Genomic DNA, 24,784 nt, shown 5'->3' with positions numbered 1-24,784 from the left:
GCAGTCTGATCTAATGATCAGTTTAGTTTTTATTTCATAGGCTTGTTGCACTGTTGATTTATTTTGTGTTATTCTAAGAGAGAGGTGCTTCTAACATTTGCCTTCCTTATTTCTATCAATTAGGGTGAACTAAAGAGAGAAAGAAATGTTGTGAGAAAATGAAGTGTGGATTGGAGAGTTGCACACTTTGTGCAAAGCAACCAAGAAAAAACTGTAATGAACACAGAGTCACATATGGAGGGAATACTCAGCTGTTTACATAACTTTGGCCACATAGTGCATGATGTAAAAATGCAGCAACATCCCAAGACACACCTTGTTTCTGTTGAAGCCTTTATCTCTTCATCTGTGTGTGTGTGTGTGACCTTCACATATCTACAGAGGGAGAGGCTGCAGTGTGGCCTTATAAATCTTTACTCAGTAACCTAATTGACTGATTCATTATGTCAAGACAGAAAGGAGCCAACAGGACAAGCAGAAATGACACTAAATCCTCTAATCTGATGGCAGTTTAACGTCGATCGGATGTCTGAATAAGAGTCTCTTTTATGTAAAAGTCATGACATCAATCTGACAATGATTTATGTATCAGTTTTACTACGAAACAAGTCTGAACTGAAAGTCATCAAATTAATGAAAAGGCTGTAGCACAAAGTCAATCATGCAAAGAGAGAGAAATGCACATCTTGTAAAAATGTAATATCTCAATTACAAAGTGAAAGAGCAGTGAAGTACTCAGATCCCTTTCTTCAGTAAACGCACAAATACAGCGATGTAAAAATACTCCATTAATAGTAAAAGTCCTGCATGAAAAATCCTACTGCAGTAAAAGTACATAAGTATTATGAGCTTGATGTAGTTAAAGTATTGCAGTAAAAGTACATAAGTATTATGAGCTTGATGTAGTTAAAGTATTGCAGTAAAAGTACATAAGTATTATGAGCTTGATGTAGTTAAAGTATTGCAGTAAAAGTAGTGGTTTGGTCCCTCTGACTGATATATTATTATATATGACATCATTAGATTATTAATAGTGAAGCATCAGTGTTAGAGCAGCATGTTACTGTTGTAGCTGCTGGAGGTGGAGCTAGTTTACACTACTTTATATACAGTTAGCTAGTTTAGTCCAGTGGTTCCCAACCTAGGGGTCGGGGCCCCTCCAAAGGGTCAGCAGATAAATCTGAGGGGTGGTGAGATGATTAATGGGAGAGGAAAGAAGAAAAAACAAAGTTCTGATACACAAATCTGTTTTCAGTTTTTGGACTTTTTCTCTAATCTTTGATTTTTGCTGAAATATTGGATCATTTGAACATTTATTGAAATGAAAGCATGTGAGAAGTTTAGAGGGAAAAATCACTATTTGGTGGAGCTGTTAACAACTCATAGACATGTGAAATGTGACCCCGACTACACACTGCTTTTTGTAAGACGTCAAAAGACAAAAAGGTTGGAAACCACTGGTTTCATCTTTAACAATGTGTTGTATTTTAAAAGCTTGTTATATTATCCATTGTGTCAAATCTTCATCTGAAAAGTAACTAAAGCTGTCAAATAAATGTAGTGGAGTAGAAAGTACAATATTTCCCTCTGAAATGTAGTGGAGTGGAAGTATAAAGTAGCACCACATGGAAATACTCAAGTAAAGTACCAGTACCTCTAAACTGTACTTAAGTACAGTACCTGAGTACTTAGTTACTTTCCACCACTGAAGAGAGTGTAGAGGACATGATGGAGTGAACAGTATGGAGTAATAAGACTGGATATGTGGGGGGAGCCAATCGGGTTAAGGCCTTGTAGGTCAAGAGGAGGATATTTGTAGCCAAAGCATTGACATCAGGATAGTAGAAATGTGATCAAACTATTTTCTACTGTATTTCTGTGTTTTAAATGTGTCATTTGACCTCCACATTATCCTCTATTGCTTTGTTTTTTAATACTATGTGGTGAAACCAAAGATAATTTTCCACAATGTAGACAATAAAGTTCCTAACTAACTAACAGACCCCTGCAGACTGACACCACACTGAGCTGTTTTCATGCTTTCAGAAGGGACCTGAGCAGCTTTTTATTGTATGATTTAAATGCTGTTCATCTTATTACCCAGCTTGATATTATTAAAAAGTATTTTGTCTTTGAGAATCCATCATGATTATCATTGATGACTGAATGTCATCAGCCCTGCTGAGGCTTTAGTTCAGTGTCATTTTCACTCTGCTGCCACCTGCTGGTGAAACACTTCAAGCTGCAGACTGATCCAAATAAGCCTGTCAGGGTTTAGTTTAGTTAAATATATAAACCCCAACATTATGTCATTTAAATATATCATTGGTGCTGTATATTTATTCATTGTTGGATTTAAATTGGTTTAAAATTACCTGGTATTTGGCTCCCACCATTTTCCCCAAGGTTTATTCTATTGTTTACATTATTGTAGAGAATAAGGTTAGCATTAATCAATATTTTCTTGTTGTCAACAAATCCCATGAAGCCAAGCCCAAGTTTACCATTGGCTGCTTGAAGGTTTTGTTCCTAAAGTACTTTAACAAAAGTTCTGCATAGATATAATAGAAGTTTTAAAAAATAATAATAATAACAGCAGTAAACAGGACACAAAGTATTTATCAGGTTAATTTGTCAGAGCAGAACTCTCTTTATTGAAGACAGAGGCAGGTAGCTAACAGACATATAAACTGAGTTAAATCATCTTAACATGTTTTTTGATTTTAGTAAAATGTATTTATGTTTTTTCCACAAAATATACCCAAAACCAACATGAACACAGGTATAAAATGGGTTACAGTTTCATATTTTGGAGATTTCCAATAAGTTGAACTTCAGGTTGTTTAAAGTTGAAAGAACCGACATGGATGTTACAAGATATGACATATATGAGTGTTAGTTATAGAGACAAATAACTGAAAAAACTGAAAAAATATGTCTAAACCAAACATAAAAACAATGAATTTCAAAGGTTAAAATGTACACACACAAAATAGTTTGACTAATACAAAATGAACACAGAAATCGCAAAAATGAAAAGATGAAATTAATATGAAAAAAATATATACAAAATATGAAGAACTGCTGATTATGAGCTAAATTCTTTCAAAGACATTTTTAAAAGTCAAGAAAACATTGAACTACAGTGTTTGTGATTCAAACAAATTGTATTTTTAAAATAAAACTTGAATACAGCAAGTCTATTCCTTATCTCCTTATTCAAAAACAGACATATTTTTTATGTAAATTTTTTTTACATAAAAAATATGTTTGTGTAAATCTGTTCAGAGACTATAACTGAATGTGAATGCTGCAGCCTGATAGCCAGCCCCTCCCCGGTTATCCAATCAAGGATGAATGATGTCATCAAGGCCATCGGGCTCAGCTAATGGGACCTCATCAGTTGAGGTCAGCCAGCGCTGGATGAGAGGAGATGCTGGAAGACAGGACAGAGAGCAGGTTGATGTTTGTGTTGTTGTTGTTGTTGTTGTTGTTGTTGTTGTGAATGGAAACCACTTGTTCTTACCTGAAGCCTCCTGCTTTGCGGACCTCTGCGCTTGTCTTTGTCTCTCCTGACTTCTCTCCCTCCCAGCCGCCGACATTGACAGTGCCGCCATCTTACAGACACTGATTCTCTCATGATTGTTTCCGGCTCCACTACCAGTACTCCTGACTGGCCCGTTGCTGCTGGTGATCACCCTTCCCCCTGCACTATTGGCCCTCCCTAATCTGGGGGAGCTCATGCCCCTTCCCCCACCTCTGCTGTTGATTCTCTCAATACTACCTGACCCGCTGAGTTTAGACCCACTCCCAGTGCTGCTAATGCGATTCCCACCAGCAGAGGAACTGCTCAGCCACCCACCGCTACCCCCGCTGACACTCCTCCTCTCTGCAGGGCTGTGGGTTCTGTGTCTAGTGGTTGTTTTCCCTCTGCCTGGTTGTCCCCCGCTCCCCACGCTGCTCTTGTGGCCACTAGCTGAGCTGTAAACGGGTTTACTTTCGCCGCTGCCCGTACTGAATTTCCCAGAGCTGCTAATCATGTGGTTTCCAGATGAACTGCTGAGCTTGCCGCCACTACCTGAGCTACTTAACTTTTCAGCGCTACCTTGGCTGTTACTGCGTCTAAGAACACTACCAGCACTACTGACTCTGTTTCCACTACCCATTTGGTTACCAGGTGTAGTAATTATTTTGCAACTGCTAGTGCTAACACGGACCCTCTCTGAGCCACTGCCACTACTCAAACTTCCAGTACTCCCACCATAAACTCTCCACTCCCCACTCCCTGTGCTGCCAAATCTCCCTTTTCTTGATGTTTTTGTTGCCAGTTGCGTGGCCACTGATGGGCTGTCTTCACTCCCCGTGTTAGGTAAGCTACCATTGCCATCCAGGCTGCTCTTACGTCCAATAGAGCCCCCATAAACTATCCACTCCCCACTTCCTTTTTTGCCAAACCTCCCTGTCCCTGGTTGGCTTGTTGCTGGGAGTGTGGCTACTGGCGAGCTTTCTTCACTCTCTTTTCTGGGTAACTTCGACCGTCCACGATTGCCACCCTGAACCATCCACTCCTCACTGTCAAGCCTGATTTCACCCTGTATCTCTGATGTAGTGACAGCATCTGTATCACCACCGACTGTACCTGCTGAATTAGCAGTCGTGCCATCAAACCTAGCTGCCATACCTCCTCTGCTGCAATCCATGCCACTCATTTTACCTTCTGCATCTCTAAAGCTGGTTCCTCCAGGAGCAGGGACATTTCCAAAGCTGTCATCTGCCTTGCTATCAACCAGACATTCACTGCTTATCTGCCCCCTCTCCTTACTATCCATATTGGGAGTCTCTGTCTGGTCTTCTGAACCATGCCTGGTTTCCAGACTGCCAACTGAACTGCCATCGAATGATTCAAAATGCAAACTGCTTCCATTTTTCACTGATGTGGTAACTTTTCTATTTCTGTCAGTGTCTAACAAAGCTTGACCTCGACTAGATGATATGTACTGGCTTTCCTCTTTTGTTGAAAGAATGTATTTCTCAACTGGTCTCACACATACACTTGCCTCAGTTAGATTCAGGCATACTTTGTCATCTTCTTCTTCACCAGTCAGACTCAGACACACCTTGGCCTCAACTTTACTCAGACATGTTTCTGGGTCATTTTGGCTTAAATTCATTTTGGGGTCAATTGGACATACTTCTGTCTCTATGGGACATGTGACAGGCACTGTTGTGCTCAGAGGCTCCTCATCATCACATGAACTCAAGATCACACCACAATCTGTTAGACTTGCCAGCTTTACCCCATTCGTAACATGGAAACCAGTGACTACCTCTTCCCTATTCACCTCTAATTCTGCTTCCTTCATAATCTCTGTACTCTGTACAGTAGTACTCTCTCTGACAAGGATGTCATCACTGTTTGCCTTGCAGGATGAAGCAGTTGGAAGACTGAACCCTACATCTACATCCTCCTTCACCTCGTTTTGTTTACTGTTGGACTCATCGCATAGGGAGAAACTCTGATCTAATCCACGGACAAGCGAAGTGCCCTCTACCTCTACCTCTTCTCTGTTCTCGTCATCCATCAAGGTCACCTCACAAGAGACTTCACCCTGAACCCCTTCAGATCCAGTAACTTCGAATGTTGTAACAACAACTTCACCTGCATCCCTGACCACTCCTGCTTGAGTCTCCAACTTCAAAGACACAACCTGTGCTGGATTTTCGTTCTTAGCGTGGACGTAGTCCTCAGTGCAATCTATTTGAGCAGTTTCTGTCGCTTTAACTTCCATGGTAGTTTGTTTGAGAAAAAAAGACTCTGGTTCATCCTGAACACCAGCACTCCCAACAGGTTGTGTGTTAGGAAGCGAACTGGTAATTCCTATTGTCGTATTTATCTCAGTTTTAGAAGACATGACAACAGATCTTTCCTCAACACCCTGGCTAATCTGAGTGCCAACAATCGATTTGTTAAGCAAATCAGGATCTATAGAGTGGACTTTAGGCTCTAAAAGGCTACTCCACCTGTTTACAGTTATTGATTTCCTCAAAGTCTCTGCACTCGCATTTATACTCTTTGTGTTAAGGTTATCATTTCTGTCTGAGATACAGGGTGAAGCAATAAGAAGGCCAGGCCCTGCATCTGCATCCTCCTTTATGTTGTTTTGTTTGCTGTTGGACACATCGCAAAAGGACAAGTTCTTATCTAATCCATGGACAAGCGAAGTACTCTCTACTTCTACTTCTATCTCTTCTCTGTTCTTGTCATCCATCAGGGTCACCTCACAGGAGACTTCACCCTGAACCCCTTCAGATCCAGACACTTTGAATGCTGTAATAGCAACTTTATCTTCATCCTTGACCACTTCTGCTTGAGTCTCCAACTTCAAAGACAGATTAGATCTTTCCTCAACACCCTGGCTAATCTGAGTGCCAACCATTGTTTTCTTAGGCAGATCAGGATCTACCGAGTGGACTTTATCTTCTAAAAGGCTGCTCCACCTGTTGATTGTCATTGTTTTCCTTAAAGTCTCTGCACTTGCAGTTATACCCTCTCTGACAAGGATGTCATCATTGTTTGTGCTACAGGATGAAGCAGTTAGCAGGCTGGACCCTACATCTGCATCCTCCTTCACGTCATTTTGTTTGCTGTTGGACTCATCACACAAGGACAAACTCTGATCTAATCCATGGACAAGCGAAGTACCCTCTACTTTTATCTCTACCTCTTCTCTGCTCTTCTCATCCATCAGGGTCACCTCACAGGAGACTTCACTCTGAACTCCTTCAGGTCCAGACACTTCAAATGCTGTAACAGCAACTTCACCTGTATCCCTGACCACTTCTGCTTGAGTCTCCAACTTCAAAGACACAACAGATCTTTCTTCAACACCCTGGCTAATCTGAGTGCCAACTATCGATTTGTTAAGCAGATCAGGATCTGTAGAGTGGACATTACCTTCTAAAAGGCTGCTCCACCTGTTGATAGTCATTGATTTCCTCAAAGCCTCTGCACTTGCAGTTTTACCTTCTCTGACAAGGATGTCATCGCTGTTTGCACTACAGGATGTAGCAGCTGGAAGGCCAGACCCTACATCTGCATCTTCCTTCATGTCTTTTTGTTTACTGTTGGACTCGTCACACAAAGACAAACTCTGATCTAATCCAAGGACAAGGGAAGTACCCTCTACTTCTACCTCTACCTCTTCTCTGTTCTTGTCATCCATCAGGGTCACCTCACAGGAGACTTCACTCTGAACCCCTTCAGATCCAGACACTTCAAATGCTCTAACATCAACTTGACCTGCATCCTTGACGACTTCTGCTTGAGTCTCCAACTTCAAAGACACAACAGATCTTTCCTCAACACCCTGGCTAATTTGAGTGCCAACAATCGATTTGTCAAGCAGATCAGGATCTGTAGAGTGGACATTACCTTCTAAAAGGCTGCTCCACCTGTTGATAGTCATTGATTTCCTCAAAGCCTCTGCACTTGCAGTTTTACTCTCTTTGACAAGGATGTCATCGCTGTTTGCATTACAGGATGTAGCAGTTGCAAGGTCAGATCCTTCATCTGCATCTTCCTTCATGTCTTTTTGTTTACTGTTGGACTCGTCACACAAAGACAAACTCTGATCTAATCCAAGGACAAGGGAAGTACCCTCTACTTCTACCTCTACCTCTTCTCTGTTCTTGTCATCCATCAGGGTCACCTCACAGGAGACTTCAGCCTGAACCCCTTCAGATCCAGACACTTCAAATGCTCTAACATCAACTTGACCTGCATCCTTGACGACTTCTGCTTGAGTCTCCAACTTCAAAGACACAACAGATCTTTCCTCAACACCCTGGCTAATTTGAGTGCCAACAATCGATTTGTCAAGCAGATCAGGATCTGTAGAGTGGACATTACCTTCTAAAAGGCTGCTCCACCTGTTGATAGTCATTGATTTCCTCAAAGCCTCTGCACTTGCAGTTTTACTCTCTTTGACAAGGATGTCATCGCTGTTTGCATTACAGGATGTAGCAGTTGCAAGGTCAGATCCTTCATCTGCATCTTCCTTCATGTCTTTTTGTTTACTGTTGGACTCGTCACACAAAGACAAACTCTGATCTAATCCAAGGACAAGGGAAGTACCCTCTACTTCTACCTCTACCTCTTCTCTGTTCTTGTCATCCATCAGGGTCACCTCACAGGAGACTTCAGCCTGAACCCCTTCAGATCCAGACACTTCAAATGCTCTAACATCAACTTGACCTGCATCCTTGACGACTTCTGCTTGAGTCTCCAACTTCAAAGACACAACAGATCTTTCCTCAACACCCTGGCTAATTTGAGTGCCAACAATCGATTTGTCAAGCAGATCAGGATCTGTAGAGTGGACATTACCTTCTAAAAGGCTGCTCCACCTGTTGATAGTCATTGATTTCCTCAAAGCCTCTGCACTTGCAGTTTTACTCTCTTTGACAAGGATGTCATCGCTGTTTGCATTACAGGATGTAGCAGTTGCAAGGTCAGATCCTTCATCTGCATCTTCCTTCATGTCTTTTTGTTTACTGTTGGACTCGTCACACAAAGACAAACTCTGATCTAATCCAAGGACAAGGGAAGTACCCTCTACTTCTACCTCTACCTCTTCTCTGTTCTTGTCATCCATCAGGGTCACCTCACAGGAGACTTCAGCCTGAACCCCTTCAGATCCAGACACTTCAAATGCTCTAACATCAACTTGACCTGCATCCTTGATGACTTCTGCTTGAGTCTCCAACTTCAAAGACACAACAGATCTTTCCTCAACACCCTGGCTAATTTGAGTGCCAACAATCGATTTGTCAAGCAGATCAGGATCTGTAGAGTGGACATTACCTTCTAAAAGGCTGCTCCACCTATTGATAGTCATCGATTTCCTCAAAGCCTCTGCACTTGCAGTTTTACTCTCTTTGACAAGGATGTCATCGCTGTTTGCATTACAGGATGTAGCAGTTGCAAGGTAAGACCCTACATCTGCATCTTCCTTCATGTCTTTTTGTTTACTGTTGGACTCGTCACACAAAGACAAACTCTGATCTAATCCAAGGACAAGGGAAGTACCCTCTACTTCTACTTCTATCTCTTCTCTGTTCTTGTCATCCATCAGGGTCACTTCACAGGAGACTTCAGCCTGAACCCCTTCAGATCCAGACACTTCAAATGCTCTAACATCAACTTGACCAGCATCCTTGACCACTTCTGCTTGAGTCTCCAACTTCAAAGACACAACAGATCTTTCTTTAACACCCTGGCTATTCTGAGCGCCAACTATCGATTTGTTAAGCAGATCAGGATCTGTAGAGTGGACATTACCTTCTAAAAGGCTGCTCCACCTGTTGATAGTCATTGATTTCCTCAAAGCCTCTGCACTTGCAGTTTTACTCTCTCTGACAAGGATGTCACTGCTGTTTGTGCTACAGGATGAAGTAGTTGGAAGGCCAGACCCTACATCTGCATCCTCCTTAACGTCTTTTTGTTTGTTGTCGGACTTGTCGCACAATGACAAACTCTGACCTAATCCATGGACAAGTGAAGTACTCTCTACCTCTATCTCTTCTCTGTTCTTGTCATCCATCAGGGTCACCTCACAGGAGACTTCACCCTGAACCCCTTCAGATCCAGACACTTCGAATGCTGTAACGGCAACTTTACCTTCATCCTTAACCACCTCAGCTTGAGTCTCCAACTTCAAAGACATGATAGATCTTTCCTCAACATCCTGGCTAATCTGAATGCCAACAGTCAATTTGTCAAGCAGATCAGGATCTGTACAGTGGACATTACCTTCTAAAAGGCTGCTCCACCTGTTGATTGTCAATGATTTCCTCAAAGCCTCTGCACTTGCAGTTTTATTCTCTCTGACAAGGATGTCATCACTGTTTGCACTACAGGATGAAGCACTTAGAAGGCCGGACCCTACATCTGCATCCTCCGTCACATCTTTTTGTTTGCTGTTGGACTCATCACACAAGGACAAACTCTGATCTAATCCATGGAGAAGCGAAGTACCCTCTACTTCTACCTCTACCTCTTCTCTGTTCTTGTCATCCATCAGGGTCACCTCACAGGAGACTTCATCTTGAACCCCTTCAGATCCAGACACTTCAAATGCTCTAACAGCAACTTCACCTGCATCCTTGACCACTTCTGCTTGAGTCTCCAACTTCAAAGACAGATTAGATCTTTCCTCAACACCCTGGCTAATCTGAATGCCAACAATTGATTGGTTAAGCAGAACAGGATCTACAGAGTGGACTTTATCTTCTAAAAGGCTGCTCCACCTGTTGATTGTCATTGATTTCCTCAAAGTCTCTGCACTTGCAGTTTTACTCTCTCTGACAAGGATGTCATCACTGTTTGTGCTACAGGATGAAGCAGTTAGCAGGCCGAACCCTACAACTGCATCCTCCTTCACGTCGTTTTGTTTACTTTTGGACTTGTCGCACAAAGACAAACTCTTATCTAATCCATGGACAAGCGAAGTACCCTCTACTTTTACCTCTACCTCTTCTCTGTTGTTGTCATCGCTGACCACTTCTGCTTGAGTGTCCAATGTCAAAGAGACAACCTGTGCTGGATCTTGGTTTGAATCATGGACGTAACCCTCAGTGCAATCCAGTTCAGCAGTTTCTGTCTGTATGACTACCTCTGCAAGAGTTTGTGTGCTGGGATCAGTTACGGTTGTCTGTGTGATGAAATGTGATTCTTGCTTTACATCTGCACCAGTAACAGTCTCTGTGATCTCTGTGTTAGTGTTTGTCCCTTCTTTAAAACCAACTTCTATGGTCTCCAAATTTATAGCATGGACTTTATCTTCTACAAGACTGCTGAACCTGTTGATCATCATTGATTCCATCTCGGTCTTATCAGAAAGAGCTCCTGTTCTCTGGTTTTCAGACTTGTTTTCAGACTGATAGCCAATCAGTTTTGAAGTGTTAATTGATGTCAGTGGTGAGTTGTTTTGGACTCTAATTGACCCAAATGTGGTCACTGTTTCTGGGAGTGGGTAGAATAGGGGTGTTTGTTGGACAGTGTCGATGTAGCTTTGAATCTGATCTGCACCCATATTTAGATTTCCTTCCTGAAAACTGACTGTTTTGTCCTGTATAAGTTTTCTCCTGAAGGCAGCAGTATTGGAAGGAGCACAGAAAGACATATCAGCAGGCTTGGAGACCCTGTGGAGAAAAGGTTATACAATATTAAAATTAATATTAAACATTATGTATTCAGGAAATCTCAAGGAAAGTGTCTCTAACTTGAAGCTGTGTTGCAGTTCATTCCAGCAGTGAGGTGTTACTGGAAACCAGTCTGTCCCAGTTCAGAGTTTGTATGGGGAACTTCTAAAGCCAACCTGCTCTGTGAACAGGTACAGGTATGCTGCTGCCTTCTGGATGCCAGTGACGACCATCCAACCTTTTCATATAACTCACAGTGGTCAGTGTGGTAGCTGTCTGCTGTAATGAATCAAATGGCACTGTGGTAGATAGTGTTCAGGGGTTTAAGGGTGGCAGTAGCAGCATGAGCATACAGAATATGTCCATAATCCACCGTGGACAGTATGGCAGATTGTATAATATGTTTTCTGCTTTGAAAAGAGAAACAAGCTCTGTTCCGGTACAAGAATCCATTTTGAATTTTTAGTGTTTGAGAGAGATATTCAACATGAGTTTCGTAGGACAATATGCTGTCTTACACAAGTCCTGAGTATTTATAATGCTGCATTGTGTCAGTTAGTTCTCGATTTAGAGCATGAATAGGTGTGGGAACATCAATGGTTTTCACTCTTGTGAAATGCACACATTTTGCCTTTTCTGAATATAGAACATGCTTTAAATCAAACAGAAAGGTCTGGAGGTCATCAAAAGCAGACTAACCTGATTTTTTTGGGGGGGAGTTTTGCCTTATTTGAATCATGGGTCTAAGGGTATATATGCTATATAAGAGGATAACTTAATTAATTGTCTGTCATATTAATTATGAATGATTTGTAGCAAAAAGGCTAAAATATGCAAAACCTCAGTCTGGTGCACTGAGGTGGATGATGATGGTCAGGTAAATGTGTATGTCAGACATCAGAGCTCTGCATTTATCTGTTTTATCTCCATTATCATTACCACTGGCAGCCTCGTCCGTCCAGCAGCCTCCGATAGTTCTGTATCTCAATCTCCAGCCGGCTCTTGACGTCCAGCAGGTCCTGATGATTCGCAGCCTGCTGAGCTGCAGCCTGCAGCGCCGAGTCCAGATCACTGCACAGACTGTCTGCTCTCTGCTGCAGGAACTCCAGCTGCAGGGCAGAGGACTCCATCTGCTGCTGCCCATAACTCTCCAGCTGCATGTTCTACAGACAGACACACATGATTAGTGCTGCAACCAACCATTATTAGTCATTTGGTTCAGAAAATGTCGATTAGTGTTTCTCAAAGCCCAAGATGACGTCCTCAGATGTCTTGTTTTGTCCAGTACCCAAAGATATTCAGTTTACTGTCATAGAGACTGAAAAAACAAGAAAATATTCAGATTTAAGAAGCTGGAATCAGAGAACATGGACATTTCATTTTTTTCTTAGAAAAATGACTCCAAACGATTAATTGACTATCAGAATAGTTGGTGATAAATTCAATAGTTAACAACTAATCAATTAACTGAGTAATTGTTTCAGCTCTACATATGATGCTGCATGTTAGGCATCTTATGTTAAGACTTTACTTCACAGACTTTACAACTCCATTTTCAAAGATTTGACTGTGTCATCCAATATAAAGTCACCACAAGCTCAACACCTCAAACACAGCAGCTTACATCTACAACCTTCACTGGACAATAAAAGCAACATTTCAACACAAGAACTTTAAATCCGGACCAAAAATGTTGGAATAAACAAACGAATCGGTGTGTGAATGTCTATTTTTAAAGCCACCAGGCTTAGAACTTAAAAATGATACTTTGGCGCCATCTGGTAGTAGAATCAAGAACAACACACAATGAACTCAAAGAGGAGGCAGCATCACACGCTCACATTAAATTTGGGTTCAATTTGTATGGCTTTAACCAGTAACACATCCATCCTTCCATGACCTTAGTGCAGTCAGCGTATTTCTGCGTTTTTTCAACAAACTGTGTGAAGCTTTTACAGCATTAGAGAACATATCATTTTGGATAAAAGAAACAGCTGTAGTGTACTTTCATGTCATTAATGTAAAATCTAAGGAGCAGTGATGTAGTTGTATCTCACCTGAGCCTGCAGTAGCATCAGCTCTTCCTCCAGACTCGCTGCTGTTGCCCTCAGCTGCTTCAGCCCAACTGTGGCGACCTCGGACACCGCCGGACTGTCAAAGGTCAACGTGGGCACCTGAGCAAGACAAACCTGCTTTAATGACGTCTGTACTCATATGTATATATATATATATATATATATATATATATATATATATATATATATATATAAACTCGGATTACAGAATTTAAAAATAATACCAACGAATCATTTCCTCACTCCACTCGTGTTCCCTGTTCTAGGTGTGTCTACCTGATTGTTGAAGCAACTCTCATCTAAGTTGTGGTCGAACAGCGTCACACTTGTGTGTCTGCGGTCGTTCAGCTGCAGTTTCAGGTCTGCTGACTGGCCAAGCTGCATCTCCACGGCGACGCCCCTTGACGCTTGGGCCAGGAGACCCTGCACATTCTGGAAAAGTGGACAGGAAACAGTAAGGAGATGAAGTACATTGTACATTTTTAATAACCCAAGTAGTGCTCATTTTTTTAGCAACAACTGTGATGAAATATATTCAACATGATGAAGACGAGATGAAACTGACATCATTAAAGAAAAATAAAATCTGCAGGCAATAACAATAAAAAAGAGGTTCATAATCCCTTATTTATCAATTTAAGGTTCTTAAAGGGCAAAAACTAAACCCATTAAAAACACCTTAATTATTAAATTAATTTTTAATAATTTTAAGTGTGCAACAGGATGAAGCAGTTAGATTAATTTTAAGCAAGAAGTCCTCCAAATGAAACTCCAGATACGTGGTTTGATCATGTGACTCCGGAACGATTCATAGCAGCGTTTTCTAATCTGGCGGCTTTATCAGCAGTAATCAGCAGGACGACATGTCTGTGGTTTCCAAAACCGTCACACATCACTGTTAAACAAAAATGATGTTTTATGATGTGACGACTCTGTGGTTAAGGTCTCACTTTGTTAGAGAAAAATGTGGTGTGGGTTAAAGTTACTACTTCCGTCAAGTTAGGCCACCTTCGTCATCATGGCTACAATAATAACCACGGGGTTAAGGTCCTGACTGGCGGTTGGAAACAGGAAATGAACAGAAGTCCTCTGCTGGGTTAAAACCTCCATGCACCCTCCTTCTCTGAAATATGTCCACATATATATAAACGTCATCTGAACTGCACCACTGCTCCACCTCACAGTTACTACGACCGCTAGATGGCAGCTGTCACTCAAACTAACTATAGGTCATTTTTAGGCAACAGACATTACCACCTGTCAATTTAAAAGATACAAGACTTTTCATTAATTTACACAATAATTTGTATTTGTACATTTAAATTTTCATAATTTTTACCTTAATTAGAAAATTATGGTCTTTCAAGATATAAATTAAGGGATGGTTTTCATGGTTTTTGGACCATTTTAGGGTTTTTTTCTGATTAAAATTCTTTTAAAGGTTTGTTCTGGCAATTTTCTATATTTTTCTTATCGTCAACAAATCTCATGTTTGGATCCATGTTTGTGTGTGTATCAAAGCCTGATATATCATGAAGAGTTTGGTCACATTAGTTTTTTTAGAAACGACTCCAAAGACTAATAACAGCATCATGTTTTCAGTCTCTGGAGAGTAGTTCTGTGTAAAGCAGACGCCTTTTTACTAGACCTTCAGTACAAAGTCAGAGGTTGTGATATGCAGCACAACAAGCTAGTGAAGCTGTAAACAGAACTGTGTTCCTGCACATGCTCAGTGGCGTCTGCCTTACACAGAACTACTCCCTGGAGACTGAAAACGTGATGCTGTTATTAGTCTTTAAAGCCGTTTCTAAACAAACTAACGTGACCAAACTCTTCATGATGAAGGAACATGTGACCCAGTGCAGTGATGTGACTCACTGACGTGTTTTTAATAGTTTCTGAACAACAACGGAGGAATAAGATATATCAGGCTTTAAACTGTGGAAATAATACATTGAAAATACTTTAATTTTTATCATTATTAATGAGTAAATTAATGGAAATTTAAATTACTAAATCAATTGTTTTGTTTTCATAGTGACTAGTTATAAAAAATGGAGAGCATATTAAATGGAAGATTGGTTCAGAGTAACAACTAAATGACTAAAACTCATATGAACGTTTGATCTCAGGACTAAATCTAATTATCTGACAGAATCCAGGTGAGTCTGGTTGTAGTTTTACCTGCTGGTGTTGTATCTGCAGCTCCATCATCTGTTGTGTTTGACCTTTGAGGAGATTCTGGAGCTCCGGCAGTTTGTGCGTCATCAGCTCTTCGTCCTGCAGCCTCAGGTTGTTAAGCTCCGCCTCCACACGGCCGCGGTTCTCCTGCTCATTTTCACACCTGCCCACACAGCAGGGGATGATGGGATATGTATGCATATTCTTGACAACTTTGTGTTTGCTTTCACTGTATGTTTGTATTGTTGACTTACTTTACTTAGTTTCTTGTTTTATTGATTGATGTGATTTTAAATTGTTTGTTTCATTGTTGCGGTGGAAGACCAAAGAATAAAGAATCTACACTGTGTGTGTGTGTGTTGCAGGTGTGTGTGGATCTACCTGACTTTAAGGTTAAAGGCTTGAAGCTCTGCAGTGAGCAGCTGCAGCTTCAGTTGACCCTGAACCGAGAGACTCTCAGTGATCTGTAGGAGACACACAGATGTTCTATCTGTCAGTTGTAGCAGCAATATCTGTGGTACAACCACGTGTTTAGTATAGTAATAGAATCTGTAGGAGGTTTCCATCTGAAGGTAGTGCAAATTTTAACCAAATTGTCAGAAAATCATCAAAAGAAAATGGTGCTGTTACTGTTTATCAGGAGATAAACAGTAGGTGGCACTAACAGCCAACCATAATTAACCCAAACATTCTGCAAATCAGCCACCGAATTTTCTGTTTTAGGGGTTAAATCATGTCTACTTTAAATCCTGAACTAGCCGCTCCAAACCAGAGGGTCCAGATGAGTCTAAAGGATCACAAGATGATTAAAAGGAATACGAAAGAAAAAACAGATTTACACAAAGTTACATAAAGAGTGCAGAATCGATGCCATATAAGTATCAAATATAAGCAATATAAAGTATAAAATGCAATTAATGATAAAATAACACAAAAATACAACTAACGAGGTGCAAAAGCATCAGCAGCAGAAATAAAAGGTGTGATGTACAGATATGGTGTGATGGTGTGTTGAATGACGTGTGGTTGGTATAGAAATACTGCACATGATCAGTGGCTTATAGTGACATGTAAATAAATAAATGTCGCACACCAGAATATCAGTCTAAAATATTGTACAGTGGCGTCTAGCAGTGAGGTTGCAGATTGCAACCAGTTGAATGACCCCTCCCCTTCCAAACCTGTAGGAGAACATGCAAAAAACGTGAAAAACATGAAAGGTCCTCTCTAGAGCCAGTGTTTGGTTTGTCTGTTCTGAGCTACTGTAGAAACATGGTGGTGCAACATGGCGGCTCCATGGAAGAGGACCTGCTCCCTCTGTAGATATAAAGGCTCATTCTAAGGTAACGAAAACACAATGATTCTTATTTTCAGGTGATTATATACTAATTAAAACAAACTTATGAATATTATATTCCATTTCTGCCAAGTCAGTTCTACTAGACGCCACTAAATTCTACACACAGGAATAGTACAGCTCTCAGTAGTAATGACTTTATGAGCTCCTCTCCTGTGGAACCATCTTCCTGATTCGGTCCGGGGTGCAGACACCCTTAAAACTTTCCTTTTTGATAAAGCTTATAGTTAGGGCCGACCAGGCTCGCCTTGGATCAGCCCTTAGTTATGCTGCTATAGGCCTAGACTGCTGGGGGACTTCCCATGATGCACTGAGCCCTTCTCTCTTCTTCCTCCTCTCCATCTGTATGCATTCATGTAACATCAATGCATGTCACTAACTTTGCTTCTTCCCCGGAGTTTTTTGTGCTTTCTCATCTCGCAGGAAACCCTGGGTTGCAGGCTGAGCCTTCACGGTCCTTCGCCATCCTGTTGGCGTCCTTCCCTGGCTATTGCTACTTATTGTTATTGTTATGATTGTTGTTCTTCTGTCCCCCCTCCCCCTTTCCCTCTTTCTTTCTCTCTCTCAACCCAACCGGTCAAAGCAGATGTCCGCCCACCAAGAGTCGGGTTCTACTTGAGGTTTCTACCCGTTAAAGGGAAGTTTTTCCTTACGTGCTGCTCATGGGGGAATTGTTTTGTCTCTATAAATTAAAGGGTACGGTCTAGACCTGCTCTATGTCAAAAGTGCCCTGAGATGACTTTTGTTGTGATTTGGTGCTATATAAATAAAAATTGATTGATTGATTGATTGACACTGGTCCTTTGACCCGTCGCAAAAGAAGAGGACACGAGATGACGCCATTAAATAACAATTAAATGAAATGTGACGTTTCTGTTAGTTTCATGTATTGATGTGAGGAAGGTTACAGTCTCCTCATCATCGCTCCACACAGATCTGATGTTTTCAGCTCTTTCATATACGTCATCATTTATTCACTCACAACCTACAAATCTCTGAGACGAATCATCTTCTGTTCTTTGGTTTTGTTCTGTTGTTTGTTGTTTTTCGGTTCAGGTTTCGTCTCTGACATTTCAGATGTGTGTCAGACTCGTCTCAGCCTGTCTGACCTTTAACAGGTTGATGGGTAAAACCGGTCGAGATGCTGCATCTAAGTCACTTTACCTCCTGCTTTGTCCCTGATTTTTGGGGCAGAAGAGTTTCACTTATTTATTTGATTTAGCGTCACTGAGCAGTATGATGTCCTCTGTATCATCTCTAATTATTGTGCTCCTTAAAGCTGCATGTATGTGTTATAAATGTACAGCACCTCTGTGTAATTCAACAGCAGATGTTTCTGCAGGTTGTTGAGACTGAAAACATTGTTGAGAAAGTTGAAGAAAAGCTGAATTATTAATCATGTAATATGTTCTCTGTCCTGCATTAACTCCAACTGTAGAAACTGATGTGTTATAGCATCCTTTGGAAATATTTTATATATTTTAATAATTTCATTTAATTTTATTTCACATATAATCCCACATTATTCCTCAATAAATTTATTTGATTTAATTTCAGTTCATTTGTTTTATTTTAAATATTCCACTTCACTTTATTTATGTTATTATTATTATTTGTGTATTATCTGTGTGTTTAAAGTTTTTGTGTCCTCACCTGCTCCTGCAGCAGCGACACCATCTTCAGGTATCCGTCCAGCTCTTCGAGGTCTCCGGGACACTTCCTGTCCAGCTCCTGCAGGATCTGACACTCCAGCTTCTGATTGGACGCCTCCAGACACTGCACCTGTATCCACCAATCAGAGGAGAGGGGCAATTATGAACTCTGGTGGTTTCTCACAATCACCTGATGTTTCCTCTCGTTTGTGGATGATCTGTCCGTCTTCAGTTATCCAAGCGTTTATATTTTAATCTTTAGAGCAGCAAATAACAATAATACTGAAAATTTTCTATGAAATATAGATTATTCACTCAATGATTAGAATAGTTTTAAATTGCTCAGAATCAACTTTATTGACACATGCAGGGATTTTGAATAACATTCACATTCAACACAAAATATCAACAAATTATAATTCACATTTAATAAATATATATTCATATAATATAATTAAGTGCAATTATATCTGCAGTAAATGAAACTACACATGACTTATCATATTTCATCGTTATTTACCTTTTATCAACTCTTAATGAAATTAAGTGTTTCAGTCAAGGCAGAATTCCACCGAGAAATCTGTTATTTTTATGTTTTCTTGCTCTTTAACAATAATCAATAATCACTTATAAATATCAGATACATTTTTGTATTCCTATACTGCTGCTGGATCAATCGAGGAGAGAAGAAAAAGGTTTTACTGTGTTTTCATCTCATGCAACAAAGAATATGAAGTAAAAACAAACACAGTGTAATAAATCATCACTACATCAATACATTCTTAACTCCAGTGTTCCTGTGCTGCTGCTGGCTGTGTTTATACTTCATGCTTCTCCTACCTGCTGCAGGTACGATGCCAGCCTGCTGTTCAGCTCCTGCATGGTGAGTTTGTCTGTGGACATGCAGAAACTCCTGCTGCCATCTGGAGCTGCAGCATCAGTGCTGTAATGCACCGCGACTCCGTGTCCATGATGAGCTGGGTAACCTGGAGCCGCCCGGGACGCTTTGCTCGCATGGAGAATCTGCCAAGGTGTCATCTCGTCTCAGTCACTGACAGCTGCTTATTTATGTCTATATCACATTTGGATTCTCTATTCTCTCCACATACATTCTCCTGCAGCTCTTTAAAGCAAAATTTAAATTCAGGTTTTGCTGCTTTGTTCTGCAACTGTGTTTCTTTTACCTCATCCTTTAGCAACTATCTAAACTCCCCCCGCTCTGGATCTGAAACCTTCAGGTGTCCCAGAGGGCGTTTCTATCGCAAGTGTGTCAGGACGTGATGGAGCTCACATCTTTAATTTGCATTAACCTTTAAACAGTGATGTTAAGAACAGGTTTTGGCAGGAAGACAGCTGTGACCTTCATGGCATTTAAGTTTAGAGCTCACAGCACACATTCATTTAAAAAGTACAAGTAGAAACCTGAATGTTTGAATCCTGTTACCTGAGGGCCAAACAAGACCTGTTCAGTTAGAGAAGCATCATCCGGTGGAAAATAAAATCTTTTGTGATCTTTAAAGGTCAGAAGCGACGCCTTTATTTCAACACTCAGCGTGGAGTTTCTCTTAAACACTGACAGTATTTACAGTAGTACGCTGGCTTTAAATCTTACTCTGGTTTCGATCATTTATGTGACATGATAAACCTGGTTATTACAGTATCCAGATGTCTGATTATCGACACCTGAAGATTTACCTCAACGTGAACTCTGGCTGGATCTAGGCGGGTGCAGATTCTTGTCACGGTATCAAACAAACAAGCGAGTAGGCAGCTAATTAAGGTTATATAAAGACAAGTTTTCCTTTTCTATCATCTCAGTTTCTCTGATCATGCAGCCTCAACAGTGACCAAAATCCACAGTGTGTCCACACAGTCATTTAAAAGTCTGTGTGAAGCTTCTATTCAGCTTCATCAGTCTGAGTTAGTCATATCAAGTGGATATCTGACACATTTACAGTCTTTTTTAGCATCAAATTCCCTCTTTGTGTTTCCTCGGACAGTGTTTCCCTGTTGAGCTGCAGGTGGAAGTATAGTAACAAAAAGAGGAACTTTGGCACTAAAAAGACTGTAACGTTGAAAGATATCTACTTGATTTGACTCATTTGGACGCTGAAGCTTCATATTAGCTTCAGAAGGAGGACTGTGGATTTTGTCCCCCATCACTTCCATTGTAAGGTCATTATGAAGGGATCTTCTAATGGTCAGTATGAACAGGAGGAATGATTACAGCGAGAAAAACATGCAAACAAACTGCAACATGTGCAGAGATTTAACTGAAATGTCGGCCACTTGTGTACAAGAGTAACGACAATAACATCAGATCATTAACGTGGATGAGATGTGCTGCTTGCAAACAGTTACGATAAGTTCCTCCCAGTTTGGCTTAAATAGAAGCTTTTCCATAAATGTCCAACAAATGTGAAACTTTCTCGTCTCTTCATCGTCGCTCGTCGCTGTTGTTGCTCTCCTCCATGTTTATTGTTACCAGACTGTAAGGTGCTACATCACATGACCTGGCCTCCACAATCACCTGACCTAAACCAGCAGCATATGTGGGAATTCCTTCAACACTGTTAACTGTAAACCATCCAGGTGACTATTTAATGAAGCTGGTTATGACGTTGCCAACAGTGTACAAAACTGTCATCAAAGCAAACAGTGACTACTTTGAGAAATCTAAAATATGAAGAACACTGTGGTTGGTTTAACACTTTTTTGTTTACTACATGATTCCATATGTGATATTTTATCATTTTGACATTTTCAGTTTTGTTCTTCGATGTAGAAACTATTAAAAATAAAGAAAAACCCTTAAATGAGAAGCTGTGTCGCATCGTTTGACTGGTGCTGTTCATGTTGGTGTATGTTTGTGCTGGAGTGTGTTTCCTCAGTATCTCCAGTGTGTTGGGAAAGCATTACGTAACGTTTTATTGATCACAAACCAAATACTGTCCCTGTCTCACATCCAAACAGCAGCTGCCACATCTTCAGGCTGAAGTACCTTAAAGTGCCACTGACGTCTCCAACTGACTCCCATTCAAAAAGCCTCAACTTCTCTCTAGAAATACTGAGTCAATCATTGTTTTCAACGAGTCATTCTGGTCTAAATCTCTGAATTCAGACCCTCTAATAAGTGTGCTGGTGGTCATTTTGGAAATTATACACCTTAAGATTTGAAGACTTATAGTAGCCTTGATGTCCGCTGTGTGGCCGTTGATTGACAGCTGTGATTGACAGTTGGCTCATCAGCTGTTCTCATCGGCTCCGGGACTCACACTGAGTCGGACTATCATTGCAATATTTCACTAAATTTAATATTACTTGATTATAATACCTGCCCTGTTAGCACAGTTTAGCTAAAGTAGCTAACGTTAGCGTTCAGTGTTTCCAGTAAGCTAACGATAGCTTGTGTCCGAGGCAGACTCCTTATCTGGAAGGTCCTGGCTCTAAGATGGCGCCAACCATAAACTGCAACTGTGAATGTATAAAGAGATCTGGATAACACCACTCAGCCTTGCTGCCAATTTCTACCAGTGGCCCCTGCAGCCCAAAAGGCATTTTCCCCAGAGACTTCCATAATAAAAGAGACATCTGCTGACAGGACGCCTCCAACTACAAATAAGGTCAATCATGACTCTTTCTATTATGAATTTTTAATCCATGAAGGTTTTAAATTTGTAAAACTTTTCTTAGGCTGAGAAAAGTGATTTGAAAATCCATGACATCATCCTGATGTTAAGTCCACGGGCCAAATGGGAGAAACTCTGCTGCACATATTCAGTGACGCTAGAAACCTGGAAGCTAGCAACTTTTTTGGCTCATGTGCCAGGCGAGCAGGATGTACGCTGGGCTGTGAAGCCAATTTAGTTTAGCATTTTTTCTGAACAAAAGAATTGGAAAAGGAGCGGCTGTAAAATATTGAATAAGTGTTTCTGAGTGAAATAACTCATTTTATTATCCATTTGGTCCGATAACATTAGGAAAGTCTAAAAGAGACGCACGACTAAATTATTTTATCCCCAGTCGAGTGAATGAAGAGCCAACAGGAAGTCAGACGACTCAGCCAGCAGAAGTCTCTACTGAGCATGCTCTGTGGGCCCAAAAATAAGGAAGCATGAGCAACATTTGTTATTTCTTTACAGCCAGAAGTCAATTTCTTGGCTCCATGCACTACTGAGCAACTTTCAAAGGAACTGATGGGGTGCCCTGTTTGAATCTGGTATCCAGTTCTTATCATCAATAAACTGCAACTCTGGATTTCAAACCGGGTCCAATGCAAACCAACAGGTGATGTCACACCTCGCTACATCCATCTTTATATATACAGACTGTGAACACAACTCAAAACTGGACAAAGGACGTGAGACCACACATGAGCTGTAACTGAAAATAGGTTTATTTTATATAAATAAAAGATAAATTAAAAACCAACTAAACACAACAAAACTAAACAGGATGGAAGCCGGGAGAGAGGTCTTTTTTTTATTTTATTATTTTTTTAATACACACATATATTAAAAACAAACAAACAAACAAACAATGACAGCACCTAAATCAAAAATCACAGCCATGTAAAAATACTCACAGTAAAGGTTCATAAGTATTATGAGCTTGATGTAGTTAAAGTATTGCAGTAAAAGTACATAAGTATTATGAGCTTGATGTAGTTAAAGTATTGCAGTAAAAGTAGTGGTTTGGTCCCTCTGACTGATATATTATTATATATGACATCATTAGATTATTAATAGTGAAGCATCAGTGTTAGAGCAGCATGTTACTGTTGTAGCTGCTGGAGGTGGAGCTAGTTTACACTACTTTATATACAGTTAGCTAGTTTAGTCCAGTGGTTCCCAACCTAGGGGTCGAGCCCCTCCAAAGGGTCAGCAGATAAATCTGAGGGGTGGTGAGATGATTAATGGGAGAGGAAAGAAGAAAAAACAAAGTTCTGATACACAAATCTGTTTCCAGTTTTTGGACTTTTTCTCTAATCTTTGATTTTTGCTGAAATATTGGATCATTTGAACATTTATTGAAATGAAAGCATGTGAGAAGTTTAGAGGGAAAAATCACTATTTGGTGGAGCTGTTAACAACTCATAGACATGTGAAATGTGACCCCGACTACACACTGCTTTTTGTAAGACGTCAAAAGCCAAAAAGGTTGGAAACCACTGGTTTCATCTTTAACAATGTGTTGTATTTTAAAAGCTTGTTATATTATCCATTGTGTCAAATCTTCATCTGAAAAGTAACTAAAGCTGTCAAATAAATGTAGTGGAATAGAAAGTACAATATTTCCCTCTGAAATGTAGAAAGTAGCATCACATGGAAATACTCAAGTAAAGTACAAATACCTCAAAATTGTACTTAAGTGCAGTACTTGAGTAAATGCACTGAGTTAGTTTCCACCGCTGCAGATCGAGGGGTTAAGATCAAAACCTTTTAGCAATAATCTCAGATTGTTCAGAACTCTTTTTAAAAAGTATTTTTCCAGAAACATGAGATCATAGGTCACTGTCACATGAAGTGAAAATAAGTTCCCACCATCTTCTCACATGTTTTGCACCTGTTGAGCAACTGGGGTGTGCACTGTGACCTACAAAGTATTTGGTAATGACTCTAATTAAACAGATTACCCGAAAAGATTTTACTTGGCATTGAAAATACATCAAACCAGTCTGGTTGGAGTTCAAAATCTTTCTCCCATGAACTGGTGATTATATTGATCCAGAGACTGAAGCTTCGGATAAAAAAGACAAAAGTTGTTGACAAGGCTCCTAACTGCCTGCCATTAATGTACACTCAGCGTGCACTTTATTGGAACACCTGTGCAATCTGATGCAATCTTATACAACAGCTCTGCCATAAACTTTATGAAGCTTGTAGATTTTCAGTTTTTGTTGACGTTGCCAGAAAGTTGATAATTCTACTGTATGTTTATTATTGAGGTCATAATGGGTGCTGGTGGTGTACTGGAATGCGTCCTGATCCAGATTGATTCAGACCTCAGTTTAAACACAATCACACAGTTGCAGCCTGCTGAAATACTACTTAAATAATAACTCTGGCGATTTTCCATATTTTTCTTCTTATCATCAAATCTCATGTTTGGATCCAAACCAACAATGAACTGATCTACTAACAATTATTGTGTGTGTATCCAAAGCCTGATATATCTTATTCCTCCGTTGTTGTTCAGAAACTATTAAAAACACGTCAGTGAGTCACACCGCTGCTCTGGGTCACATGTTCCTTCATCATCAAGAGTTTGGTCACGTTAGTTTGTTTAGAAACGACTCCAAAGACTAATAACAGCAT

General features: G+C 40.4%; 1 protein-coding gene across 1 annotated transcript; it reads right to left on the bottom strand.

Moving 5' to 3' along the window:
* Positions 1-3,087: 3,087 nt before the first annotated feature.
* LOC121884722 lies at positions 3,088-19,505 on the bottom strand. The gene is made up of 9 exons (XM_042393694.1): positions 19,308-19,505; positions 18,469-18,597; positions 15,840-15,922; positions 15,462-15,621; positions 13,554-13,709; positions 13,260-13,376; positions 12,142-12,365; positions 3,527-11,202; positions 3,088-3,436 (listed from the first exon to the last, which is right to left on the bottom strand). Exons 1-9 carry the CDS (start codon positions 19,503-19,505, stop codon positions 3,348-3,350), a joined length of 8,832 nt encoding a protein of 2,943 aa, XP_042249628.1. The 3' UTR covers positions 3,088-3,347.
* Positions 19,506-24,784: the final 5,279 nt, after the last annotated feature.

This window comes from Thunnus maccoyii, chromosome 18, assembly GCF_910596095.1.
Source record: "Thunnus maccoyii chromosome 18, fThuMac1.1, whole genome shotgun sequence".
Lineage (NCBI taxonomy): Eukaryota > Metazoa > Chordata > Actinopteri > Scombriformes > Scombridae > Thunnus > Thunnus maccoyii.
The sequence above is the reverse complement of the archived record's forward strand: the minus strand, read 5'-3'. Positions and strand labels throughout refer to the sequence as shown.

Bases quoted from the DNA above. Each gene is read 5' to 3' on its own strand.
- LOC121884722 (XM_042393694.1), bottom strand. From the start codon at position 19,505: ATGACACCTTGGCAGATTCTCCATGCGAGCAAAGCGTCCCGGGCGGCT. The intron at 15,923-18,468 runs GTGAGGACACAA...TGTCTCCTACAG, and splicing joins TGTCGCTGCTGCAGGAGCAG to ATCACTGAGAGTCTCTCGGT. The intron at 12,366-13,259 runs GTGAGATACAAC...GTCTGTCTGTAG, and splicing joins TGATGCTACTGCAGGCTCAG to AACATGCAGCTGGAGAGTTA.